At 41.9% G+C, this 22840-nt stretch overlaps 1 protein-coding gene across 1 annotated transcript in view; it reads right to left on the reverse strand.

Annotated features, from left to right (window-relative positions):
* LOC124162119 (heat shock protein 75 kDa, mitochondrial) overlaps positions 1-22840 on the reverse strand; it is a 426004-nt gene that overhangs the window by 121401 nt on the left and 281763 nt on the right. Inside the window, exon 5 of the mRNA XM_046538526.1 lies at positions 19165-19236. Coding sequence (XP_046394482.1) covers positions 19165-19236 — 72 coding nt within the window. The remainder of the gene's footprint in view (positions 1-19164; positions 19237-22840) is intronic.

Below are 22840 nucleotides of genomic sequence, written 5' to 3' on the forward strand. Positions count from 1 at the left end.
AAAGGACCGTCCTTCGCCACCTTTTCTTTTTCCGGCCAACCTCCCGCCGCACCCGACCGTAAACGGCTCTCTAACGTGGGGACACCGGGGCGACAAGGGGCGAAGACTTGGAAGGAGAACCGGGTGCTCGACAACGCCTTTTCCGATACTCCCTCCCTCTCCAGAGGTGGATTCGACGAAAAAGTGTGCGGGGAATCGGAAAAGGGTTACCGAGGGAGAGGAGGAGGGAGACGGGGCGAGAGAGAAGAATATCCCCTTTCTCTCCAAAGGAGTCCCCGGTTCTGAGTTGTCATTGGCAGTGGGAAGGGAAATAAAACAAAGACGGAACGAAATAGGGGAACGATTCCAGAGAATTCCACCATAAGAGGCAAAACAAAATAAATAAATCGAACGAGCCACTATAAAGACAGTTACATTACCTTAAGATGCCCTGCACAGTCATCAAATTACTCCTCCCCTCTTTCATTTTGATTGGCTGAATATATTAAATTATCCTTATCACAATAGGGTGGTTTCCTATTATTTTTTTAATGCCTACATCCAAAGATAATTACTCCTGGACTACGTATTTCACGCTTTTAGATTTTTAAATGACGATATCTAATTTTCGGGATTACATGAAAAGTGAAAATTTTCTAGCGCGCGAAAACACGGCGGCTAGGCACGAATGTTGGGAAAAGCCTGTGTGACGTCATTCTGATTCCAGCTGCCGCTGTGTGAGGCCACCTTGGTGCGAGGCTATGAGCGCCGCTACGATGCAGGTTGCTAGCAGGTAGCAGAGTACCCTGCTAGCAGGTAGCGCTTGGCTTATATGAGGATTATTAATACCCATTCAAACGAAGGAAACTTTCCGACCTTAGGCAATTTTAATAGATGATCATTAAGAGATGTTTCCCAGAGCTCTGTCCCTCATGCATGCATTGGTAATCTCAGACGACGTAAAACTCCTGACTACTCGTATAACATCTAGGGCCCTGTGACGTCAAGTGGAGTGGCATCGCTTTGCCGCCAATCAGGCCTTTTTCAAATGAGGTTAATATTGACCATTAACAGTCGTCTAAACTGGGATTTCTAAAACCAAATAATTGGAATATTATGAATACACTAATGTTGCGCAACGAATCGCAAGCAATGCCTTTCGTTTTCTTTGATGAAGGGACCTACCCTATTATTTTCACAAAATAGAGACTCTGAGTAAGTTTATCAACATCACCAATTAAAATGAAAATAATAGAAAAAATATTTTAAATTAAGTAATGGGTCATGAATAACATATTCATGCATGCTACTATAGGTAAATAATATTATCATCCATGAATTTTGTTACAGAGAGTCAACGTCACCGTCGTGCATTCACTGAGGCTTATCGATATTATAATCGTACAGCCGAATTATTATTAAAGTATTCTGCTGATTAAGGTTGGTTTTCACGGAGTATTTAAGAAGTATTCTCGCAGCTCCTCTACCTTCATGAACTTCCTTCTTCAATTCACAAGAAGGCCAATTTTTTCTCCCTTTTATTCTATCTAAAAATCATATTCTCTTCCTACCTCTGCCTCGTTTTCCCAACATTTTACCCTCTAACACTGTTTTCAACATCCCCTCCCCGCTAAGTACTCGCTACATCCATACCTTCTTTCTCATCCGTATCTCATCTAGAAGCTGCCTCTCCTCACACACCATGTCCAGCACGTCTTCGTTCCTCCTCTCCGTTCACTTCACTTTATCCATTCTTCACCACACTCACATCTCGAACGCCGCCAGTCTTTTTTCGTCCTCTTTCCAATCCAAGTATCCATGTTTTCCCAACGTGAAGCGCTACACTCCAGATCATACTCTTCACTTTAATCTTTGACAGATCGATCCTCTCATAAGATCCTTCTTGTTCATGAACGCCTCCTTTGCTAACACTGAAGTAAAATATTTACATGCACTGTGGTGATCTCCACACAGAGGGTGGCTTCAGGGATCGTATTCTAACTAGGTGGAAATTCTCAAATAGTGGCGGTGTCATACCGGTCATCATTTTTACTAGTAGGATGGGCTCTTTCACCCATTTTGTTTTAATTATCGGGAATACTAGGGTTATAATATTTAAGACCTTTACTTTTCCATACGTTTCTAGAACTATCGCGTGATCCTCGAGCTCTTCGCAGGAAAAATACGTCGGTCTTGTCTTTTCGTAGACAAGTTGATGACGTACAGCTGCAGTTCTGATCACCAGCTCATTCTACGCCTCAGCTACTCCTCGGGCAAGCGCAGCGACATCACGTGGTTCTTTGCTGTTTTGAGCCTTGTTAGCGACTCCATACATTAATGAACGGTTCTCTTGGTACTGGTAAATGAACTCGAACACTAACGACGTCACCATTTCATGAAAAGTGGGCGGCAACGTTCAAGGTTTTTTATTACTTTAAAATTGAGGGAGTGGCGAAATGAGAGAGACTTATCCCTTCGTAACTTATTTTTACCCACCCAAAAAACCGGTTCCTCTTAAAAAATTGCGGCATTTTGGACTGATTGGAAGAGACCAATGCTAATGTTCAGCAAGTCCATTATTGAGCCCGAAAAAGTTGTGCCATTATTCTTAAGGCGCCGATTTTATGTGCATTTAGCTGAGAATAAAAATAAAAATTCTGAGAATATTCGCAGGTTTCGCCAACGTATTAATTCAGGGGATGCTATTTACAAAAACATTACTAGAGAAAAAACGACTAGCATCGTGATCTTAAATAATATATCCAGAGTTTATTTTAATTATTGGCACCAAACGATTTCCTCAGTAAATCTCCCCAAGCAGAGTAATCCAAATGATAAATAAGTATATCAAATTAAAAATTAAGGCATGCCACCTCTATAGAATCAGAGCCATCGCGCTATCTTTAGCGCAATTTTGACTACCGCGAAATACCGCGAGAACTAAACCTCGAGGATCGCCAGGCAGAATGTCAGAGTGAAACAAAGGCAAGGTATAGATAGACAACTGGAATGGACCACCAATCATCCTCCTCTCCGCGAGGAAGTCCGTTCGTGGTGCTCTATTCACCGGGGACGATTCGAATTCAAAAAGACAATCGATTTGAACACACTCGGCCGCGAGCGGCGACTCTGTCGCACGGGTGACGTCACTGCCCTGCTCCACGCGAGCTTCCCTCTTCCCCTCCAGCCACACTCGACGAGAGGGGGAGGGGAGGGAGGGGAACGATGGGTGGGGGAGGCAAGGTAGCGCGAAAAGCTCACTAAGATTCATAAGCCACCGACAAATATAGACGCAGCGGAAAAAAACGACCGAATCACCGCGTTAAATTCCCATGCGTCAGAGGTGTCCAAGTGATAAAGTTCTCAGAAAGAACTCCCATAAAGACTTTTGATACATTCAATAAAACATATATTTTCGCAGAATGAGCTAAAGCTATCACTGTTGTCTCGGCATTGCTTAAAACGACCAATTTAAACTACAAAAGTCAGTAAAATACGTCTTCCTGGCGTAAAATTTGGTATAAGAAATCATACAAGTTAAAATAATGAAAGGTTTACATCTCCAAGTATCACATTTTAGCATTAGTTTTTTTATTGGGGACGAAGGGTCTAAAAGACTAGATATGATAACTCCCATACGTGACTTGATATTTGAGGTCTATTTTTGTGCCACATAATGGGAGCATAGATAGCAATAGGAATGGTTTTCATGACTTTTTACTTTCCTCGTCATTAGTTAGCACTCCTAAGATTATTTTTACTCAGATCTCCACTCATTTCTCCAACCAACTAATCCTTATAACTAATAATACTTCTTTTTTCGCATCATTAAATGCTCCATATATTTCAAATGTAGTTTACCTTTTCAGTTCTTGCCACTTAATCCATTTGTCCCTCCACGATAGTCTTCCTCAGGGCATCATACCTCAAGATATGGCCGACTTACTAGTAGTAGTTCCGTTTCCTACCTGGCGTTTTAAAAAGACCTCTTCTCTCCTACTCTCCTTAGAACTTTCGATTTTTTCACACGATCTATCCATTTGAGCTTCTCAATTATTCCGTAATGCCACATTTTTAAATATTTCTACCCGTAGAAGACTTTGATTGCCACTCCAATATTTTAGTGGGCATTCGGACGAATTTCGTCATCCTTAATAGACGATTTTAAAGAAAAAATCCGCAAATAGATAAAATCGCCGCATTGAGAAACTCAATACCATAATCACATCAGCGATCACTTGATAACGAAAACTAACATTTTCAAAAGACCTTTCCTGCTTTTCATAGGACGTCCACATTACTCGGTCTATGCATTTTACCTTCCCCATTCTTCTGTAGAACCACAATTTCAAAATTTTCAACCGGTAACATTCAAACATTTCAATCGAGTGCCACGCTCATGTGCTCTGCGAGACTTTCAGATCGATGAAAATCCGAATGCAGGAATATCGAAGGTCTACACAGAACAAGCAGCACCAACTTTCGGCCATATACGAGTATGCTTGGAATGAACCTGGACATAATATACTCTTTGAAGTCGCCAAAATAATAGCAAAGGAAAATTTATACCACCCCAGAAAAGCTATTGAGATAGCGAAAATTCCGGCTAGGTTTAACAGAGATCAAGGCTTCCGCCTTCACAATGCATGGAAAAGGATTCTCCAACCACCAACCAAAGGGAGGCCAGCAATGAGACATGAACAACCACCGACCAATGAGAGAGCATCTCCGGAATGAAAAGGCCTATGTTAGGCGGAAATTTTCCACCTCCCACCTGAAGACGCTGACTTCAATGCCGGCGAAACTGTAGTCGCCAAAAAGCCAACGGACGCGGTGAAAACCCGAAGAGAATGCAGAGATCATCTGATCAACGCTCAAATCACATCAAAATCAAATCAAATCTTCGAACCTACATTTCAACCGGTAGATTACGATACATCCACTGCATAAACGCTCAACAATCGCCCACCGAATCAAATCCGCTGATATAGTCCCGCTCATCCCTTCTAGTACTAGATGAGCGGATTTAATTCGGGGGGCGATTGTTGAGCGTTTATGCAGTGGAGGTATCGATTACTTTAACTGGTAATGCAATATATTATAAGCATTCGGAGAAATTTCGCCACACTTAATGTACGATTTGAAAAATGAATACCGCAAAAAAAATATTAGGTCAGATTGAGAGCCTCGATACCGTCATCGCATCAGCGGTCATCGCCCTCAACTTGACAGCGAAAACCACTGATGCGACGACTTGAAAGTAAACGCACCAAAGAGCATAACTGACAAACAAAATGGACCTTAATTGAAGATCTCGAAACATGAAATCATTTCAACTCGCTGCTCGTTTGACGGACGAACCGAGCGACAAAAGCTAAGGAGGTGGGGGCGTGTGAGGGTGAGAGACAAGATCCCCACTGCTAATTGCTGGGGGACTCACTCGAACCCGTCGACCGCAAGCGAGTTAAGAAATTAAAATGTACGTATAAATATTTAAAAAAAGAGAAGGAAGGTTCCGACGGCCGGAGCAATGTAGACGTGGGGTCGCACGAGTGACTCCTCTTCCAGGCCGCGCTAATCGCGCTGTGAGGGAAAAAATGCACGCGTTTGGCACGTAGTGGCTGCATGAAAAGCGAACGCCACGGTGACTTGAACAGGCGTGTTGAAAGCGCTCATTACCTGGCTGCAAACCGATCTCCCCCACATCCAGCCCACTCGCCTTCCCCTCGGCGGCGGCAGAAAATAAAACTAACCCCCGAGAGAGCCACACACGCCAATTACACACAAGCGCCCGCGGAAACTGAGACCCGGTCGTTCATTACTGGAACTTTTCGATCGCTCCGTATCGAGATACGAGGTCCAGTGTTGTCACATTCCACGGTCTCCGAAATTAAGAGCATTAAGATGACGCATCACTACCGCTCAAACGGTCTCTTTTTGGTTACGTGTTACTTAACGTTGAAACTTACGTTACCGCCGTGAAAATTTAATATCCACCGTAAATGTTTCATCCATACATATGGTGTTTCAGGAGGAATCAGCAACTCCTAAGAAGGGGAGACAATTGAAAGCATTATTTGTTCTTAATAATGGGGTTATAACTCTTAATTACTGTGCATTTGCAACACTAACAATGATAATCCACCCTTCCCTGTGAAAACAAAAGTAGTTCGTTCAATGGTATTAGGCTCAACTATGTGGAAGTTAATGCACGAAAATGAAAAGGAGACTTCGTTGATTTCCACAGATTTATTTCGTCCGTACGACATGTTTCGAACCATGTCGTACGGACGAAATAAATCTGTGGAAATCAACGAAGTATCCTTTTCAATTTCAGACAAAAGTAGTTATTTGATCAATTTTCAGAAAAAAACGTCTACTGGGCATAGTGTCTCTTTTTTACGTTTTTTTGGGTAATAAAGCTCACAGCCTCGTCCGACGGTGTTCATATTATTGTTGTTTTATCTATCCGGGTCGTAGTTCACAAGCCTCCATGCTACTGGACCCTGACGTGCGTTTGGATTTCGCATGCTTCAACCATCGACTTATCCACCGCCGTCAACGTCCAAGCCTCGCTCACGCACAGAAACACGCTCCATACCGCGCATGATTGGGATTTCGCCTCCCGGCAACGCACTGACGTCGCATCAGGCATCTCCGTCAATACGCACGGGACTCGGTCAGCTCAACGGCGGAGCGATGCCTGCCGCGGTGCGATAGCCGCCGGATGGCGCCAAAAGGGTTCTCTCACACACAGAGAGAGAGAGACCCGGACGGTTGGGGGTCAGGGCGCATAGCCCACCCCACATCGCCTTCCCATTCCTCCCACCAAACGCGCCCTCTCTATCGTTCGCAACCTTTTACAGAAAAAAATAACCCTCTCGTTCCCTCCGTCGGGCCGCACATAGAGAGAGAGAGAGGGAAAAAAATAGGAGGAAGTTTGGGAAAAAAATTCATTCGCTCCACCGACTGCTAACTCATCCTCGCGGACTTCAAAAAGGTGAGGATGGGAAAGAGTTGAGTGGCGATTTTAAAAACGGCGAAACTTACCCAGAGACCGAGTACGTACCCTGGAAGACACCACTTCAGTTACTAACCATCCCGAACAACAAATCCAAAGGGTTTTTAATCCCAATTGACAATTTGTTAAGCATCTCCGGAGATCTTCCACCCTCGAAGAAAAACGATATGCTTTCAAAAGGGATGGTAAGCCAGTATTCAAAGATTTCCTTTACACAACTCAAGCGTAAGTGCAAGCTTCTCCCGGTCATATAATTTCAAAGATAAATTAATGGAGAATAGAGAACACCTCTTCCTTTAACTAGAGTGGTCCAAATAGTAAGCCATGGTAATGCTTTTGCCTTAAATTTCTAGGATCAATAACTCACTCAGTGTTTCAACTAGAAGGTCAGTTTGCTTAAGTGAGGATAGAGCTCGCCCCGGACTAGGCCACAGGCGTGTTGACTTCACACAGTCAGGGAATTGGCCCACCTCGTACTTGAGGATTTTCATTAGGGGGGTACGAAGGCTTCATCCGGGATTTGAACTAGGGACCCTTCGATGAGCAGCCAAGTGCGTTGCCCAATTGACTACCAGTTTCCATCAAGGATCAATGATAAATATTATACAATATCAATTATAAACGTACCAAACACATGATTAAAAATGGAATAAGGCACTGAGTCATTAGATCATAATAAATTTATAAAGTAAGATCAGTTACCCAGTGTAGAGATAGGAATTATAACATAAAAAATATACTCAGAGATGAAATCGGGAAGAAGGATAGGTTGAAGAGAAGGAGAAATTGAACACACGAGAAGGTAAGCATTAGGTGAGTAGTATCTTAAAAAGAAGGTAGAGGTCGAGGCAGTGGAAAAAGGGAGAAACATATTTTATTTAAAGCTTAAATGTATCTTGACCGGGATTCAAATTCGGATCCCTTGAATTCAAGCCAGGTTTTTAACCCCATAAGGACTTCTCCACGTGATGGGCGATGGGAAGAATTGGGGTGGCTCATCCAGACCCGGAATCGAATTTCATTAATAGAATTCGTTAAGTGGAAGTGAAGGATGAATAAGGAAGGTAAAATCTCTTCCTCATTTAACCGTTCTCCCACAAGCTTAATAAAAATTAAAAAAAGGATTAAAAAAACAAGATTTTTTCAAAAACAGTATCAAATGCCCTCAATGGTAAGAAAAATAGCTTTTCATCTCTGGGAGAATAAAGCGTGGGTGCTGATTCGGTGTTTCTTAGAAATGAGTGCTTATTGCTATAATTAGGTTTTTTATATAAGAACTTGGTAGGTGAATTCCACCCCTCCATCCCTCTTTCCACGGCAAAACTGCGCCGAAGGCGAGAATAAACGCTGTACTGGTGAGCCTTGGCTCACCCCAACTAGTCAGTTTACAATAATAATTAACAATGGCGCACGTGTTGTGTTGTTGGTGTATAATGTTGTTGGTGAGAAAAAGAAACTTAAAACTAGAATTTGCTTATTTATTAAATACTTAATACCATTAAAATTCAAAATAGCATATGATTATATATTTTTTTCCATTACCTGGAATAATTTTTTATATCATTTGTTTATTATTTTTTCTTTTCTATTTTATAATTTTTTGCCTTTTTATTATTTTCATTATTATTAGCTGATATTCAAGAATTAGCAACAGCTAATATATTTTCTTCTTACGAATTTATTTCCTTTATTATGAATTTTTTGCTTTATAAAATAAATGTAATAAGTTGAAACAAAATTTGATGAAGAAACCTTTGATTAGAAGGAGGCAAAGACACAGAAAAGACTCATTGAACATAGACTTGGCGAGACCGTGTATGCGTGGTTGGGATACATGGATCGCAATCCCAGATGTCTGTAAGGAGAGTGTTATTAGTGCTCTTCAGCCTGGAATTAAAACTAAGGACTAAGTGAGAGATAAAATCATTCATGGTGTGGAGTTTGTGGATAGAAAGAGCATGGGAGATTTTAGCTAGCCGACTTATATGGAGGAGGGTGGATTTATTCTGGAAATTTTCAAATTTGCGGCGAATGGTTCGGTTTTTTGCAAAAATATCGCATGCATAAATTACCACCGAGCGTATGATACTTTTTTACAGTCTGATGCGGGAATTGTGGGAAAGTGGAATTGAAGGGGAGGAGAGGAGAGACAAGAAATGGATTGACGGACTGCTATAGCTTTGCCGGTGCAGTATTTGAGATGAGGAATGAAACTTACAAGGGGAGTGTCACAAAAGTTGGTCTCAGATTTCGATCAAACTTTGTAGTGTTGTAGTCCATCGGGAGCCGTCCACGAATCACCCCAAATGTGGGGTAATATAAACAATAGTTTAAACAAAATACTGTTTTTTTTGGGAAAAGCGTGTTTTTTAATCATTTGTAAATTTATTTTTATTTTCTTCTACAGAGGGTATTCAAGTGATCGATCAAACCACATATTTTCAAGAAAACGAAGAAAATTGCCAAAAATAAAAACTATCGTCATCTATTGAGAAACTTTTAAACTATTTTCCACGTGGAAATTTAGTTTGTTAACTCGAGCACAACAAAATAAAATTTAAAATGTCTGATAATTGATTATTGAATTGTCATCAGAAGCAAGCAGGTGTGCAGGTAATTTTCATAAGTTGATTGCGTCATTATATTTCGGTTCCATTTACCCGTTCAGGTAGACACTTCATTGATGGAAGGAATTGGACACATGAGCATAACGAACAACGAACCAGGCAAGATCCTGAGAAGCGGTGAAGCGTTCGGCATGAGCTCGTGACGTCATCAACTTACCTGCGAAAGTAACTTATACCCGCGAATAGCTCGAGAAGTAAGCGACGGATTGAAAAACGAAAATAAACGGGTCCCATTACTATTGAACAAGGAATGAAAATCGACAGTTTAATAAAAATGGTGAATGAACCGATTGCTAGAAGCGATTATGAGAATACAGAGTGAGTGGATGAATTCTTTGCTGACAGACGAAGGAATACAGAAGATAACGATGAAGGAAAAGATGTTTAGTTTATTGGGTTGGGAGGAGAGAGAACGATTTATGGATTGGATGAAGGGAGAAAGGTGGTGGGTATCCTTAGCGTGCTGTTCCCAGGTATAGCGAGCCTATTCCAATGCTCTCCTTCCCACTCCTCCATTTTGGGGTTACATTACGAAGGGACTGGAGGCTTAGTCGCGGCAGACCCAAGCACACACCTAGGAATTTGGAGAAAATGCTTCAGAATAAAAGTGAACTTCTCAATCGGCCATATCATGAGATATCAAGACAGTACACTAGAGATAGGTGGATATTAAGAGCGGTATAGGAAGGATATAAATGTAAATAACAAGTAAAAAGCAATGAAGATGTTTAAAGATGGGAAAAAAGTAAGAGCGAAAAGATAAGTTCATGACAGACCTATGTGGAAAGCTGCGTCAAATCGATCTTAGGATTGTTGACCCGCAATAATGTAGAATACTTGCGTACATGGAGAGATAAATTTGAAAATAATACTCCGTCCGTCAAATAGGCCGCAAAGGCTTGATACTTATGTCGCTGTCCGCATTCTAATGGCAGATGGCTCTCTCCTCCCTTTTCACCCTGTTTCTCACCCCTATCGTTAGTATTTATGACTAAACATTGAGCCACATATCTCAAAGATCAGCATACATTCATATCATTATAGATATATTTCCGGAAACAATTTATTAGAGTTTTGAAGACCCATTCTGATTATGGATAAATAACGGACGGGAATATCCACGCACAAACCAATGATCCAGAGGAACAATCACGTTGACGACGATTTCTCCGTAAAATCCCTCCGAACAGATATACATTCACAGGCAAGTGAATGAGACTATAAATATCAAGCACTCCTCCAACTCCACACATTTCCTACACCCTCATATACGCGGGGGAAGGGATGAAGATTTCCCAGAATCTCCCCCCGCCTCCCACCCGAATATAACCTACCCTCTTGCCCCAAACCACCCTTCCGACAACACCATCACCACCAACAACTTGAGAGTCCCCCCTCGCATATCGATCTAGCAGTGGGGCAGGGGAGGACTTTCCGCCCCCAGAATGGCAGCGGATGGTGGGGGAGGCCTTTGGACCACGGGGGCGGCGACGCGCATTTCGGGGGCGTCGCGACGCCCTGCCGGCGGCGGCCCGGTGGGGCGACGCTGCTCTCCCGCGGTGACCCCGGGACGGACTGGGTCGCTGGCTTCGAGAACGCTTGGGAGGGGGAACAGAGTGATACCTAAGGCATGAGGGGGGAAGGTAATAAATTGCTATGCTTTTTTTCTCGGGTTTTCGATCGGGTTAGGCTACCAATTTCTGCCAACGTTTCGACGCAATACAATAACGGTAATTCTAAAGCTTTAGCGCAATTTCTTAAAACTTTTTATCCTCATTTAATCGTATCTGACACACAAATACGAGTAGAATTACAACAAAACGTATTCATTCAGGAGAAAAAATGATAGTTACTTCTGCAGACGTTTCGATGGAATACGGCAGCGGTATTTTCAAAGGCTTTAACTCACTTTCGTATGGTTTTTTACCCTCATTTAATTGTACCATACACACAAATTAGAGCAAAATGACTACAAACATTCTCCATTTAGAAGCAAAAAGGATTATCAATGGACGGAAAAAAATTGGGAGGGAGGAACGAGTGATACCTAAGGTATTAGAGTCAAAGGCATAACATTGAAATGATTTTCCTGGGCTTTCGACCGGGTTAGGCTCGATATTTCCTCCGGCGTTTCGATGAAATACAATAGCGGTAATTCATAAAGGCTGAATCACACGATAGTTCTTTCCATCCCTCCCGAGGGACATCTCCAACGATTGCTCCAATGATGATGGAAAAATGACCGTTTCACACGATCATTTTACGCGATGGCTCTAGGTATGGAATTCCCATCCTTTTTCCATCCCTCTGCAAGTCCGTCGCTGAAACCATCGCTGGCACCGTCCTTGACCCAATCAGAACCCACGGCTGCTAACAGCGATTGTTACGCCTAGATTATAATTGAATGACATTTGTAAACACGAAAAGTGACGGGAAAAGCGAAGGAAAAAAGGACGGTGGGAATGACCATGTGATTCGTAAAATGATGGGTCTAGTGATTACTCTTTTGGCCCCTGAAAACCTATCGCTTAAGTTATCATTCTGAGGGACAGAAAAAATGATCGTGTGATTCAGGCTTATGCTTAAACGCAGTTTCATATTTTTTAAATCCTCATGTAATCGTACCAGATACACAAATAAGAATATAGTTACTACATAACTTCTTCAATCAGAGGCAAAAAAGGGTCACTCGAGAACAAAAACAATTCATGTGTGATTTGCGGTATGATGATAATGCACAATCGCAAGATCGTATTCTTCGTTTGCGTACAGTGTGTGGCATAGTCTTAAATTTGAGAACCATATTTTCACAGGTGTGAACAGAAATAGTGTCCAAAAAAGTAATTATCTAAGAAGGTTTTCCTTGACCATTCAAATTACTACGGAGAAACTGAGAATCTAAAGCCTGAGAAAAAAACCATGGCAGTAATTCCCTTGGAAAGCTTCACGTCCTTTTAAGGAATAAATTCTTCCTGGGATTTCCGCCGGTTTGGGCCCTCCAGGTTATTTTCACGAAATTTTCAAAATATAATCCTCTAGCTGTGCAGCAGCTAAAGATATGTGGATGAAGAATATCCGCGGAGATATGTAGAATTAACTCCCACGCATAAAAGTAGAAGCTGACTTTCGAATATTAAGAAACCACCTTTAGGAAAGGAGCTCAAGATGAAATAACATTAAGAGCAAAGACAGAGATCTCCTTATTAAAAATGAAGACAATATGGAAGGAGTACCGGGCTGAGTTGTAAAAGGGAAATAATGTTGCCTCGCAAATAATTTAAGCGGAATGAGACATCGAAAATGATGATATGGGAACTAAAATCTTAAGATCCAACTTTGACGCCGCAACAAAGGACCAGCGGATGAATAACGCATCCGATATTGACGATATTCCTGCCGAGATTATTAAAATGCACGGGAAAATATATGGAATCCGCTATGCAAAATAATCTGCCACAGTTACATAACAAGGAACTTTGAGAAGAACATCATCATTCTTCTTCCTAAACAGAAGAGAGCGGAGAAACGTGAAGATTTTAGGACCATTAGCCTAATGACACAGGCGTTGAAGATACATTATTAACAAGAATCACCTACAAAAGAATCGAACAAAAAGCAGAGGAGTTCCTGGATGAAGCATATACGGACTTGAGAAAAACAAGGGAACAACAAAGGCCATATTGGTCCTCGTAGAGAAGGAAATGGAGAAGAACAAACCGAAATTCGCCGCGTTTTTGGACTTAAAGAAGGATTTCGATGACGTGAATTAGGACGCAATGATCGCAATCCTGAAAATATAGGGGCGGTTTAAAATGACTGGAGAATTATGCACAATCTATATAAAAACAAAGCAGTCATGATTGAATCTGGAATCCTGACATAAGAAATTCTGCTACTTGGGTACCCGAGCGACCAATGATGGACGGAGCAAGAAGGAAACAATCAGTAGAATACCCCAAGCGAAGAGGGCATTTCTCAAAAGGAAAAATCAAACTGAAATGTTTCAGGCGAGAAATCTGTTATCCAAAAGACCGGTCGAGAAGGAGGTATCTCCTTTGGTGAGAGCCGTCTCAACCGTGAGAATCGTGAGGTAAGAGAGAGATGTATATTTATTTGATGATGATGTGATCCATCAAACTGATAACTTTTGAATGCTATTCCTCATGATTTTAAAACCTATACCGCAAAAAATGAGGATAAGTTGATCGTTTGCGGCGGCAATTTTCGATAATTGATTAAAATGCGCCCACAGCGGCGAAAAAATTCAATCTTCACCGGGAGGGACTGCACTACGGTCAAAGGAAGACTGTCACACACTCTACGTAGTCATCTTGGCTGAACCTATCTCTCGGAGGGGCGGTAAACGTGATGGTGTGATTCAGACTTAACTAAAAGAATCGCGGAGAGACAAATAGGAAAGGCGCCGTGGAGGGAAATGGACGCAAGCCGTCGGCGCCCGAGGGGCATGAGACGCGCGCGTCACATTATTCGGATTCATTCCCCGCCGAGTGGTTTCAACTCATCTCCGGCGCTTAATTTGTCAGCGAAACGAGAGACGGTGGAGGGAGGGGGCGGCGGGATCGAGTTTCCTCGCGAGATTAATTATCGATTCGGCAGAGGACATGCAAATTAACATCTTTGCGTGAGCCCAAAGGCGGCGGGAAGGCTGGATGGAAGCATTTTCACGTCACGGACTCACTTGAGGGAGATCTTTAAGCCACAAGAGGCGAAGAGGAAGGAGGTCGTTAAAGTAACGGATATGCTACATATGGAGCATGTTCCTCTATGGAAGCGAGGCTTGGACGTTTACAGTAGCAGAGAAGTCAAGAGTGGAAGCATTCGAAATGTGGTGCTACCGAAGATTGATGACGATAAAATAGATTGACCGTGTAAGTAACGAGGAAGTGCTAAGAAGAGTGGGAGAAAAGAGAAACCTTCTAAAAAATCTTAAGCAGAAGACAGGACAACTTAGTTGGACACATTTTGAGGCACGACGGCCTGATGAAGACTATCGTAGAAGGCCAAATGGAAGAAAAGAAGGCCAAGGGACGGCCCCTAATGAGTTACATAGGACAGGTCATAAAGGATGTAAAAGAGAAGAAATACGTAGCTATAAAAAGGCTAGCGGATAGGAGAGAGAAATGGAGAGCTGCGTCAAACCAATTTTAGGATTGTTGACTAATGATGATATGCCCACGTGGAAGCGAGACTGACCGGAAAGGAAACTTGGCAATCATGAAGAAAGCCAAAGGTCCGTGGTACGATTCCCGGTCCGGGGGAATTTTTTCTCATGGCAATTTCTTGCTGTAGGCCACCATCGGATCCCCGAACTCAGATATTATACTCATGGCTCTGTCCTTTCCTCCCTCAGGATCTCTAACACAACTAGCCGCCGTGTCTTATATGACCTCATGTTTCTGCATGGAATATTTAGCGGGTCTCTCCGGACGAACGTGACTCTCCCTCTTTTCCGTTTTCATGTTCCTCCTCGCCCCTTGCGTAATAACTCTCTGCTTCACATTCCTCGATTCCGTCTTTCCACCTCTTAACGCTCTCTGTTCTACCGAATCCCATCCTTATTTAACTCCATGGATTCAAAAATCCCTTCTCTGGACCTCTTTCCCTCTGCCAATATTTAAAAATCCTCCCTAGAATGCCAACTGAATAATCCACCGCTGTCTAATCCATAATGCCCCTTCTTATGTTCAAAAATTTTGTTTTCTGTTAGTTTTTATTTATTGTGCTATTGTTTGTTATTTTTAGCTACTATTTAATTACGTAAACAGCCAATGTAAAAGCCTTTGTGCCTTTTTTGGTGGTGAAATAAATAAATAAATAAATTCATGTAGGGGAACCTGGGGCGGAACGGGGTAAGCGATTTTTAAGTGCGAAAAAAGCGGCAATAACTAAAACTAGTCCAGATTGGTGTCGCTTAACTTACAAGAAACACCAATCTGGACTAGATATAGTTATTGCCGCTTGCCCAGGATCTTTTTTCACACTTTCACTCGGTGTCTCTCGGTGGTCGTGCGTTGACGCGTCAGGATTCGAAATATCACAAACACCGCCTTGCGCGGCTTTAGCGCAGGTTTGAAGCTCTCAACCGGTTGTGGCTTCAATGAAATCGTTTTTCCCTCGCGTTGACATCCTTGATGGACCGCGAGGGCCTAACATCTAGTACCATGAGCCTCGGTATAATTTCCAGGCAATAAGGAACCTAGATACCGTAGTGGTCTGCGTAGTGGCCCGGAAAGCAAAAGGTCCGCGGTTCGATTTCTGCCCAAGGGGAATATTTTAGCATTTAAAATTATTGCGCACTTCACAACCTTTTACACGGAAGATTCGACATACATCACCCATGGAATTAATTTATTTCGAAGAAAAAATTCCACGTTCTAAACACGAATTACTTCTATACTGAGAGAAAACGAAACCACTTCATTGCTTACTCATAAAAAAACAAGTAAAAACTCGCGATTTTTTTCAAAGAAATTAAGAAAATATTTATGAGATATCCCATGGGAGACACGCAGCCAATTACGCGGTGGAGAACCCGAGAATACTATCTGCACCTGATACACCGGGCAAACCTTACAGAAAGAACTCTTATAAAAAGTCATGAATTAAATGTAAGTTCCCAACGCGAAGAGCGACCTCTGCGTCACAATCGCTTCAACATCTAATGGTCGGCAATAACTGATGAAAACGTTCCCTGGCACATGCTTTTCCTCGTCGAGTTAAATTTATGGGAGGCGCGGTCCCACGGCCGCGGAGAATTTAAGGTCGCTCACGCGGCAACGGAATGGATTCGGGTTTTGTGGACCGTTCTGCCGCGAGCGACCAAGGCGGAAAGGGCCTCATGCAGGGACCCTTTCCGCCGTAAATAAATAGGGGGGTAAGAGCACAGCCCCCACATAATGAGGCAAATAAAGAAAAAGTTAAGTATCACAGTCAGATTTGATTCAATGAATAATTCGCGAGGTCATGGTCGTGGCATGTAGTAATTTGCCGGCCTAGGCGGCGGCGGGGTTAAGTCCTCGCCTACCAAACCCAAGGTCGCGGGTTCCAGTCCCGCCTGGGTAAGTTATCCTTGTCCAGGGCATGGATGATCGTGCACGTTTGATTGTTCACTGTAAACAGAAACCCCGATGTATAGGCCGAAAAGTGATGTTTTTGAGGTGCGAAAAATAATAAAATAAAAACTCTGTCCTATATATATAAACTCGCATTAAAATTAGTTTTCCATATTCAAACCGAGTTTAATAAAGATTTAACGCTATTTTTGAAAGACTGCTTAGGCAATTTCAGATGACCAGAATAAAAGATCGCATTATTAAAGTATTCTATAAGCATATATGATTTTAGCACGGGTAACGCAACATGCGATCTGCGCGTTATGTATAGGGCCAGCACAATACGCTATATTCGACCAGTCCTTTCTTCGCTTAGAGTTGGGCATTCCTGTTTCACGTTTAAAGTAAGGCTATGATCCTACTTTTCAGCAAAAGAGAGCGAACTCGTAAACCTACCTTCTGTAAGAGTGTTTAAGCAATCATCGAACATCCCCATAAGGTGGCCAAAATTATCTCAACCCATCACATCCAACCCCAGGATGATGACCACACGGAAACAAAATTGAATGGCAAGATAGATATTTGCTACGGAGAGATCTACGAATCAAAGCTCCAGATACCTAAAATATATTATACTATTTTCTTATAATATCCGTTATAATATCATTTCATGTAGCGAATAAAGCGGCCATTCATCTTTGAGAATACTATTGTCACCTACTGTGCAACAATAAGATAACAGAAGGAATATTTCTCGGGTTTCCACCGGGTGTCGTATCGGGTTGTAGTTCCCAACGTTTCCATGACTAAGTCCGTCATCGTCATCAGGTCATTAGTCATGGAAACGTTGGGAACTACAACCCGATACGACACCCGGTGGGAAACCCGAGAAATATTCCTGCAGAGCATACGCCGGGAAAAACTCAGATTCTACAAGATAACAGAATATCATCATTCATATTATCACACAAAATAAGGGCAATGAGTGGGGTTTACACGCGCGAGTCGAAAGAGCATTACTTAATATACTTTGGCACTCTAAAGGCTAGAGGTTAACCACCCCTGCACTACAAGATTATTCCACGAATTAAATTGACGAACCTTTATTGAGTCACCTGAAAGCGCAGATCGAGAGATATGTGTTTGAATCTCGGCCAAGGCATATCATTCATCCTTTGAGGAATTCACGCACTTTGTGTCCCAAACAGAGTTTTAGTCACTCAAGAAGTGGCTCGCGGAGGACCACCACACACATGTAAATATGCCCCGCACGGTCGATATCGTCACGGAGATCTCACAAACATCAGAGACGGAGTATCGCCTAGCCTCCGTCGGGAAGTGGATTTCGAAGGGTAACCGACATATTCCCCACGCCACTCCACCGCTCCGAGGTTTCGGCTTTTACGAGGCACGCGAGTTCATTTCGACGAATGAGCAGCCTTCATTACGGCTGACAAATTTCGCCCTCGCACATCAAAATTCCTAGAGCACCTCACTCCCCCTTCGGAATCAGTGAGTACCTAATAGCCACCCTCGACCAAGATATCCGAAGCGCACCCCGCGAAATATGTTTTAAGCATTCATCCACGCCTTACTGTAGGGGTTAAATCATGTAACTGTCATTGTCATCATAAGCGTCACTCGTCAAATGGGGTCCATAAAACTAAAAAAGAGAATAAGCAATTTATTTAAGGGCCATGCTATTGCAACATTAAATTTGAGGACTATGATAGTAATATATATGACCCGCTGCAGTGGTTCGTATATCGAAGTAAGAATAAATTTAACAGCACGGGCGTGCTCAGAATTTTTTCACCTGGGTTCAAAGATTGTTTATCAGCGTGCCATCCACGAATTAAGTCTCTATAAATAATTATTTTTAATCAAGTACCCAAATGAATATAAAATAAATAATAATGTAAATCAATTTCCCGTCATTTTACTGCTATTCACATTTACATAAGAAATAAAAATTATCCAAGGTCGAAAAGCGCGAGTTACATTAGATTATGAAAATATATTCTGCACTAATAGTCATAGACTTAATGCGAACATTTAAATTTTATGTTCAAATACTGCTTAGAGCCGACACTCGTACATGCATACATTTCCTGAATACGGACATACCCAGGAAAAAGTTACGCCTATGAAAATTAATAAATACACAGACCAATTGGAAATGGCATTCACATGAACCACATCATTATGAAATGCAAAAAATTCCTGGGAATAAAAATTGATGCTTCTGTCATATCATGAATAAGATGGATTTTGGCAAATAGTCCTCCACCAGTCTTCACACATTTCGAACGTACCTTCAATATCCAATATCACCGATAGCAGCTAAAAGGTTGACGATGGGACAAAATACGTATAACTGTAGTATCCGCCCTCCTCGAGTGATAACGATTTCCCGTAACCATGCGTTTTCGGCGCTCTTCCCTCTACATCAATATCAACTTACCTTTGAACCGGATCTGGCGATGGTCCCCAGGTGGTCGATCATTTCCTCCTTTGTCATGCCGATACCCGTATCCTACGAAAGAAATACAAAATTGATGAGAACATTTAATAAAAAAGTTATTAAAGAACAACAAACAACCAATAATGATAAAGTATGAGTGATAATCCACTTTACCAGGGCCATAATCACAAAACGGGTGGTATTCTTGGACGCAACAGCGTTATTAAAGCCGGTTGATAGAGAAAAAATTACCAAAAAATTAAATTAAGCGCTTAACGAAAAATTACGATAATGGCTCCGAGGCGTTATTAAAAAAATAACGAATACTGGACGCCTTCTATCATCCCTATTCCTCCCTGACAGCCCCCCTGTGCACACATTACTACTAATGTGGGCGCTTTGGGGCACTTTTACCCAGATGACGTAACCCCACCCCTAGCCATGGGTGTGACCCAACCCAACCCTCGTGGGACTGTTTGGGGCACCCACCCCCACCCCTACCGCCCCCACCCCCTCCATACCACCCCCTCCCGCCCTAAACCATCCCCCTCCCACCTTAAACCACCCCCACCCATAGGTGTGTCGTCAACCCAACCCGCGTGGGTCGGTTCAGGGCACCCACCCCCAACCCACCCAGAATGGACACTTTGGGGCATATACCCATCCCCCACCCATAGGTATGTCATTGACCGTGCGTCCTTACGCCACCCGCCCACCTGTCGCCGCACAGTGGGCGGAAATCGGAAAAAGCCGGACAAAATTACAAAATGGCTTTTTTTGAGTTATAAACTTGAAACTTCGCAGGTATACTCAAATATGATTGAAGTTTATTGATATGTACTTCATTTGACATAGATCCTACCCGTTACTGAGATACAGAGGCTCAAAAGTGAGCAAATTTCCATAAAAACGCCCGTCTTCAATTTTCTCTGAAAATCTTCCAAAGTAAGTGAATGGTGAAGTTATGGGTGGATTCTTGCCGAATAAAAAACCACATAATCTGTTAGCATGGTGTATTTTCTTTAATTTTCCGTAATCTTGAAGAAAACAGCCCATAAATTCTTACCGTGCAGTAACAAAATGGCGGATACTGTTTTTCGACGAAGTTTTACATTTAGGTAGAGTTTCAAATAGGTTTTCGGCAATGTCGCGCAGAGTAACTTATATGAGAGCATCGTTTGAAGATTTCTTGAGGTCTTTATGCAGTTTTCTTTGAAATAAGTTTGCGTCGCCGGAAATTACATTGATTTTTCGATCGCGCGGCAGGGTTCTTCTCCGCGCGTCGGGAGTTGGATTAGCCGCGCCGCGGTAAGGTTTTTGAAGCTGTACGGGTTTTAACACTCAACATTCACCGTTTTTATGTTTTGCTTCAAGACACCGATTCTCAAATGGTCTATGGTGAAGACAGTGGAGGTTTTTCATGCGATGTACTTGCACGTTTCATCGAAGTTCATTTCGTTATCTTTGGATACGATCGAAGACCATGCTTCTATTAAAAGCGTTCAAACCTCGACAAAGTGAGTTGTTTTCCTGGGACTCATACAAAAAGACCTACCAGAAAGATACCAGCTGAAACCCTATACCTTCTTCAATCACCGATCTCTGACCCTCAGGATTCTAATTTCGAAAAAAGTCGTTTTATGACACCCTGGAGCGGAGCCCTTCACCGTTTTAACGGAGGTATTTCCATGGGAACGAAAAAATGAACGATTTTTGTGTCGCTTCAAAAATTGGCTCGCTGAATCCATAACATTTCCGGAATATGCTTTGCATTACTTTCTCAATACTTCTACGGGAGTTGGTATTTTTATAAAAATCTATTTCTTTCAAATTTTTTGAATAAATACTATTCCACATTTAGCTTTACGTTACAAAATTCATACTTTATTCATACGTGCCGACGGATCAATATTGACATAAATGGCGTGAATAAATTATTCTGCGACAACGTTGCGCTTGATAAAGGAAACTTACCCATGCGGGACTAGAATCCGACACTTCTTTGAAAAACGAGCATTTTACCCCGCCGCCACCCAAGTCGGCAAATTGAACAAATAACGAACTGCAAAAAGCGTCAATTAATCTAATGTTTTACTCTTGAGATGAATAGATGTTCAAGAAGATGGCTAATAATGCAGTGTTCAGTGACTTAAAATTACTAATTATGAACATAGATTACTGATGGCAACTAAATAATCAAAATTTTATGGACGAAAATTATGGATCGCGTGACAATCTCATGTTCTGCACCTACAGTAAGCACTAGAAAGTTGTTGAAGCAGATACGATGAAGACAGGGTAGTTTAGGTAGACAATTCCACGGGAACTTCTTGATATTTTAAAACGTGTATCATACCCTCATTTCTAATTTGACTGTGGTGAAGGAAAGTTAAGTTCTCTTGAGTGCGCAGAATTTGTGAAAGTGATTTTAATTTGCTTGTGGAGCGTAGAAATTTCTAACTTCCACTTGCCTGTAAGTACGTTTTTGAACAAATCCCCGAACATCTTTTTCAAAATAGTTATTTTAATATATAATATCTATTTTAGCTGAAAATTTTCTTAGCATTCCTTTCCTGACTAAAATAAATTTAAATTTAAATTATCAAATGCCACTGTTCAAATTCCAATCGATACGACATATCCAATATGCATTCAGAAAATCATATGGGGCAGTGCAGCGTACACAAACCAACAGAATATTTATCGATATCAGGTGAACGATATTTTTACATCCCCTAAATTATTCATGCCCGACGCTATTGCATCGCAGATTTAGAACCCCATGATTCAGCTGTCCTTCAGTGTGTTGCAAACTTAAAACTATCGTTTTTCTTAATTTCGAAATGACTATACTTCCCTGTAGGATAATAAATTATATGGGTTTAAGAAAAAATTAGGAAAATAAGGTAAGCAATGTAAGCATTTCTTTTCCGTTGATCATGGTCAGTAGTAAACAGAACTTAATCGTGTAAAATCCAGAGTTGAAATCATTAAGGCCATCCACCTGCCTTTCGATATAGGTAATGTCTTTCTGATTTTGTAACTTCTTTTGTCTCTTTTTTTCACCTAAAGCGGATGGGATGACAAAATCGTGTCGACATCGGCAGTGGATTTTCCCAGATAGTGGCATCTGAAATTGTAGAGCCTATATGTGAGAAGTGCCTCCGATGCAATTTAAATTCTTTATCAAAAGTTTAGAGATAAATGTAATTAACCAAGAGAAAGTGGAAACTTCAGTCGTTACCTGTAGCGCCTTTGTTACCTGCTGCTTTTTAATCAAACTAAGAGATACAAGGGAACTCATGACTAGGAATTTATCTGAAGCATCCACTTGTTGCCACATTTGCTTATATTGAGAGTGGCCTGAACTTCGATCAAAACCGTACTTTGAGATTAATCTGTAGTTCACCACCCCATTTAAATCTTGAGAGGTGGAAGTGGTGGCTAAGCAGGCTATTGTTCCCAATATGGTGTGGTTCAGTGGTGGTTGAAGGTTTACTTCGCACATGGTCTCAGTTATTTTAATTCCTTCGTTATTAGCTGCCTTTTTTTGCTATCGCTATTCCATCATAACTGGGATACAATTCGTGTCCATGGCTCAGAGCTGTCCTACGAAACGACCGATGTTGACGCTTGGTCAAATCAGAGGCAAACATCAATGACAGTGCCTCTTCCA

This window comes from Ischnura elegans, chromosome 7, assembly GCF_921293095.1.
Source record: "Ischnura elegans chromosome 7, ioIscEleg1.1, whole genome shotgun sequence".
NCBI classification, from domain to species: Eukaryota; Metazoa; Arthropoda; class Insecta; order Odonata; family Coenagrionidae; genus Ischnura; species Ischnura elegans.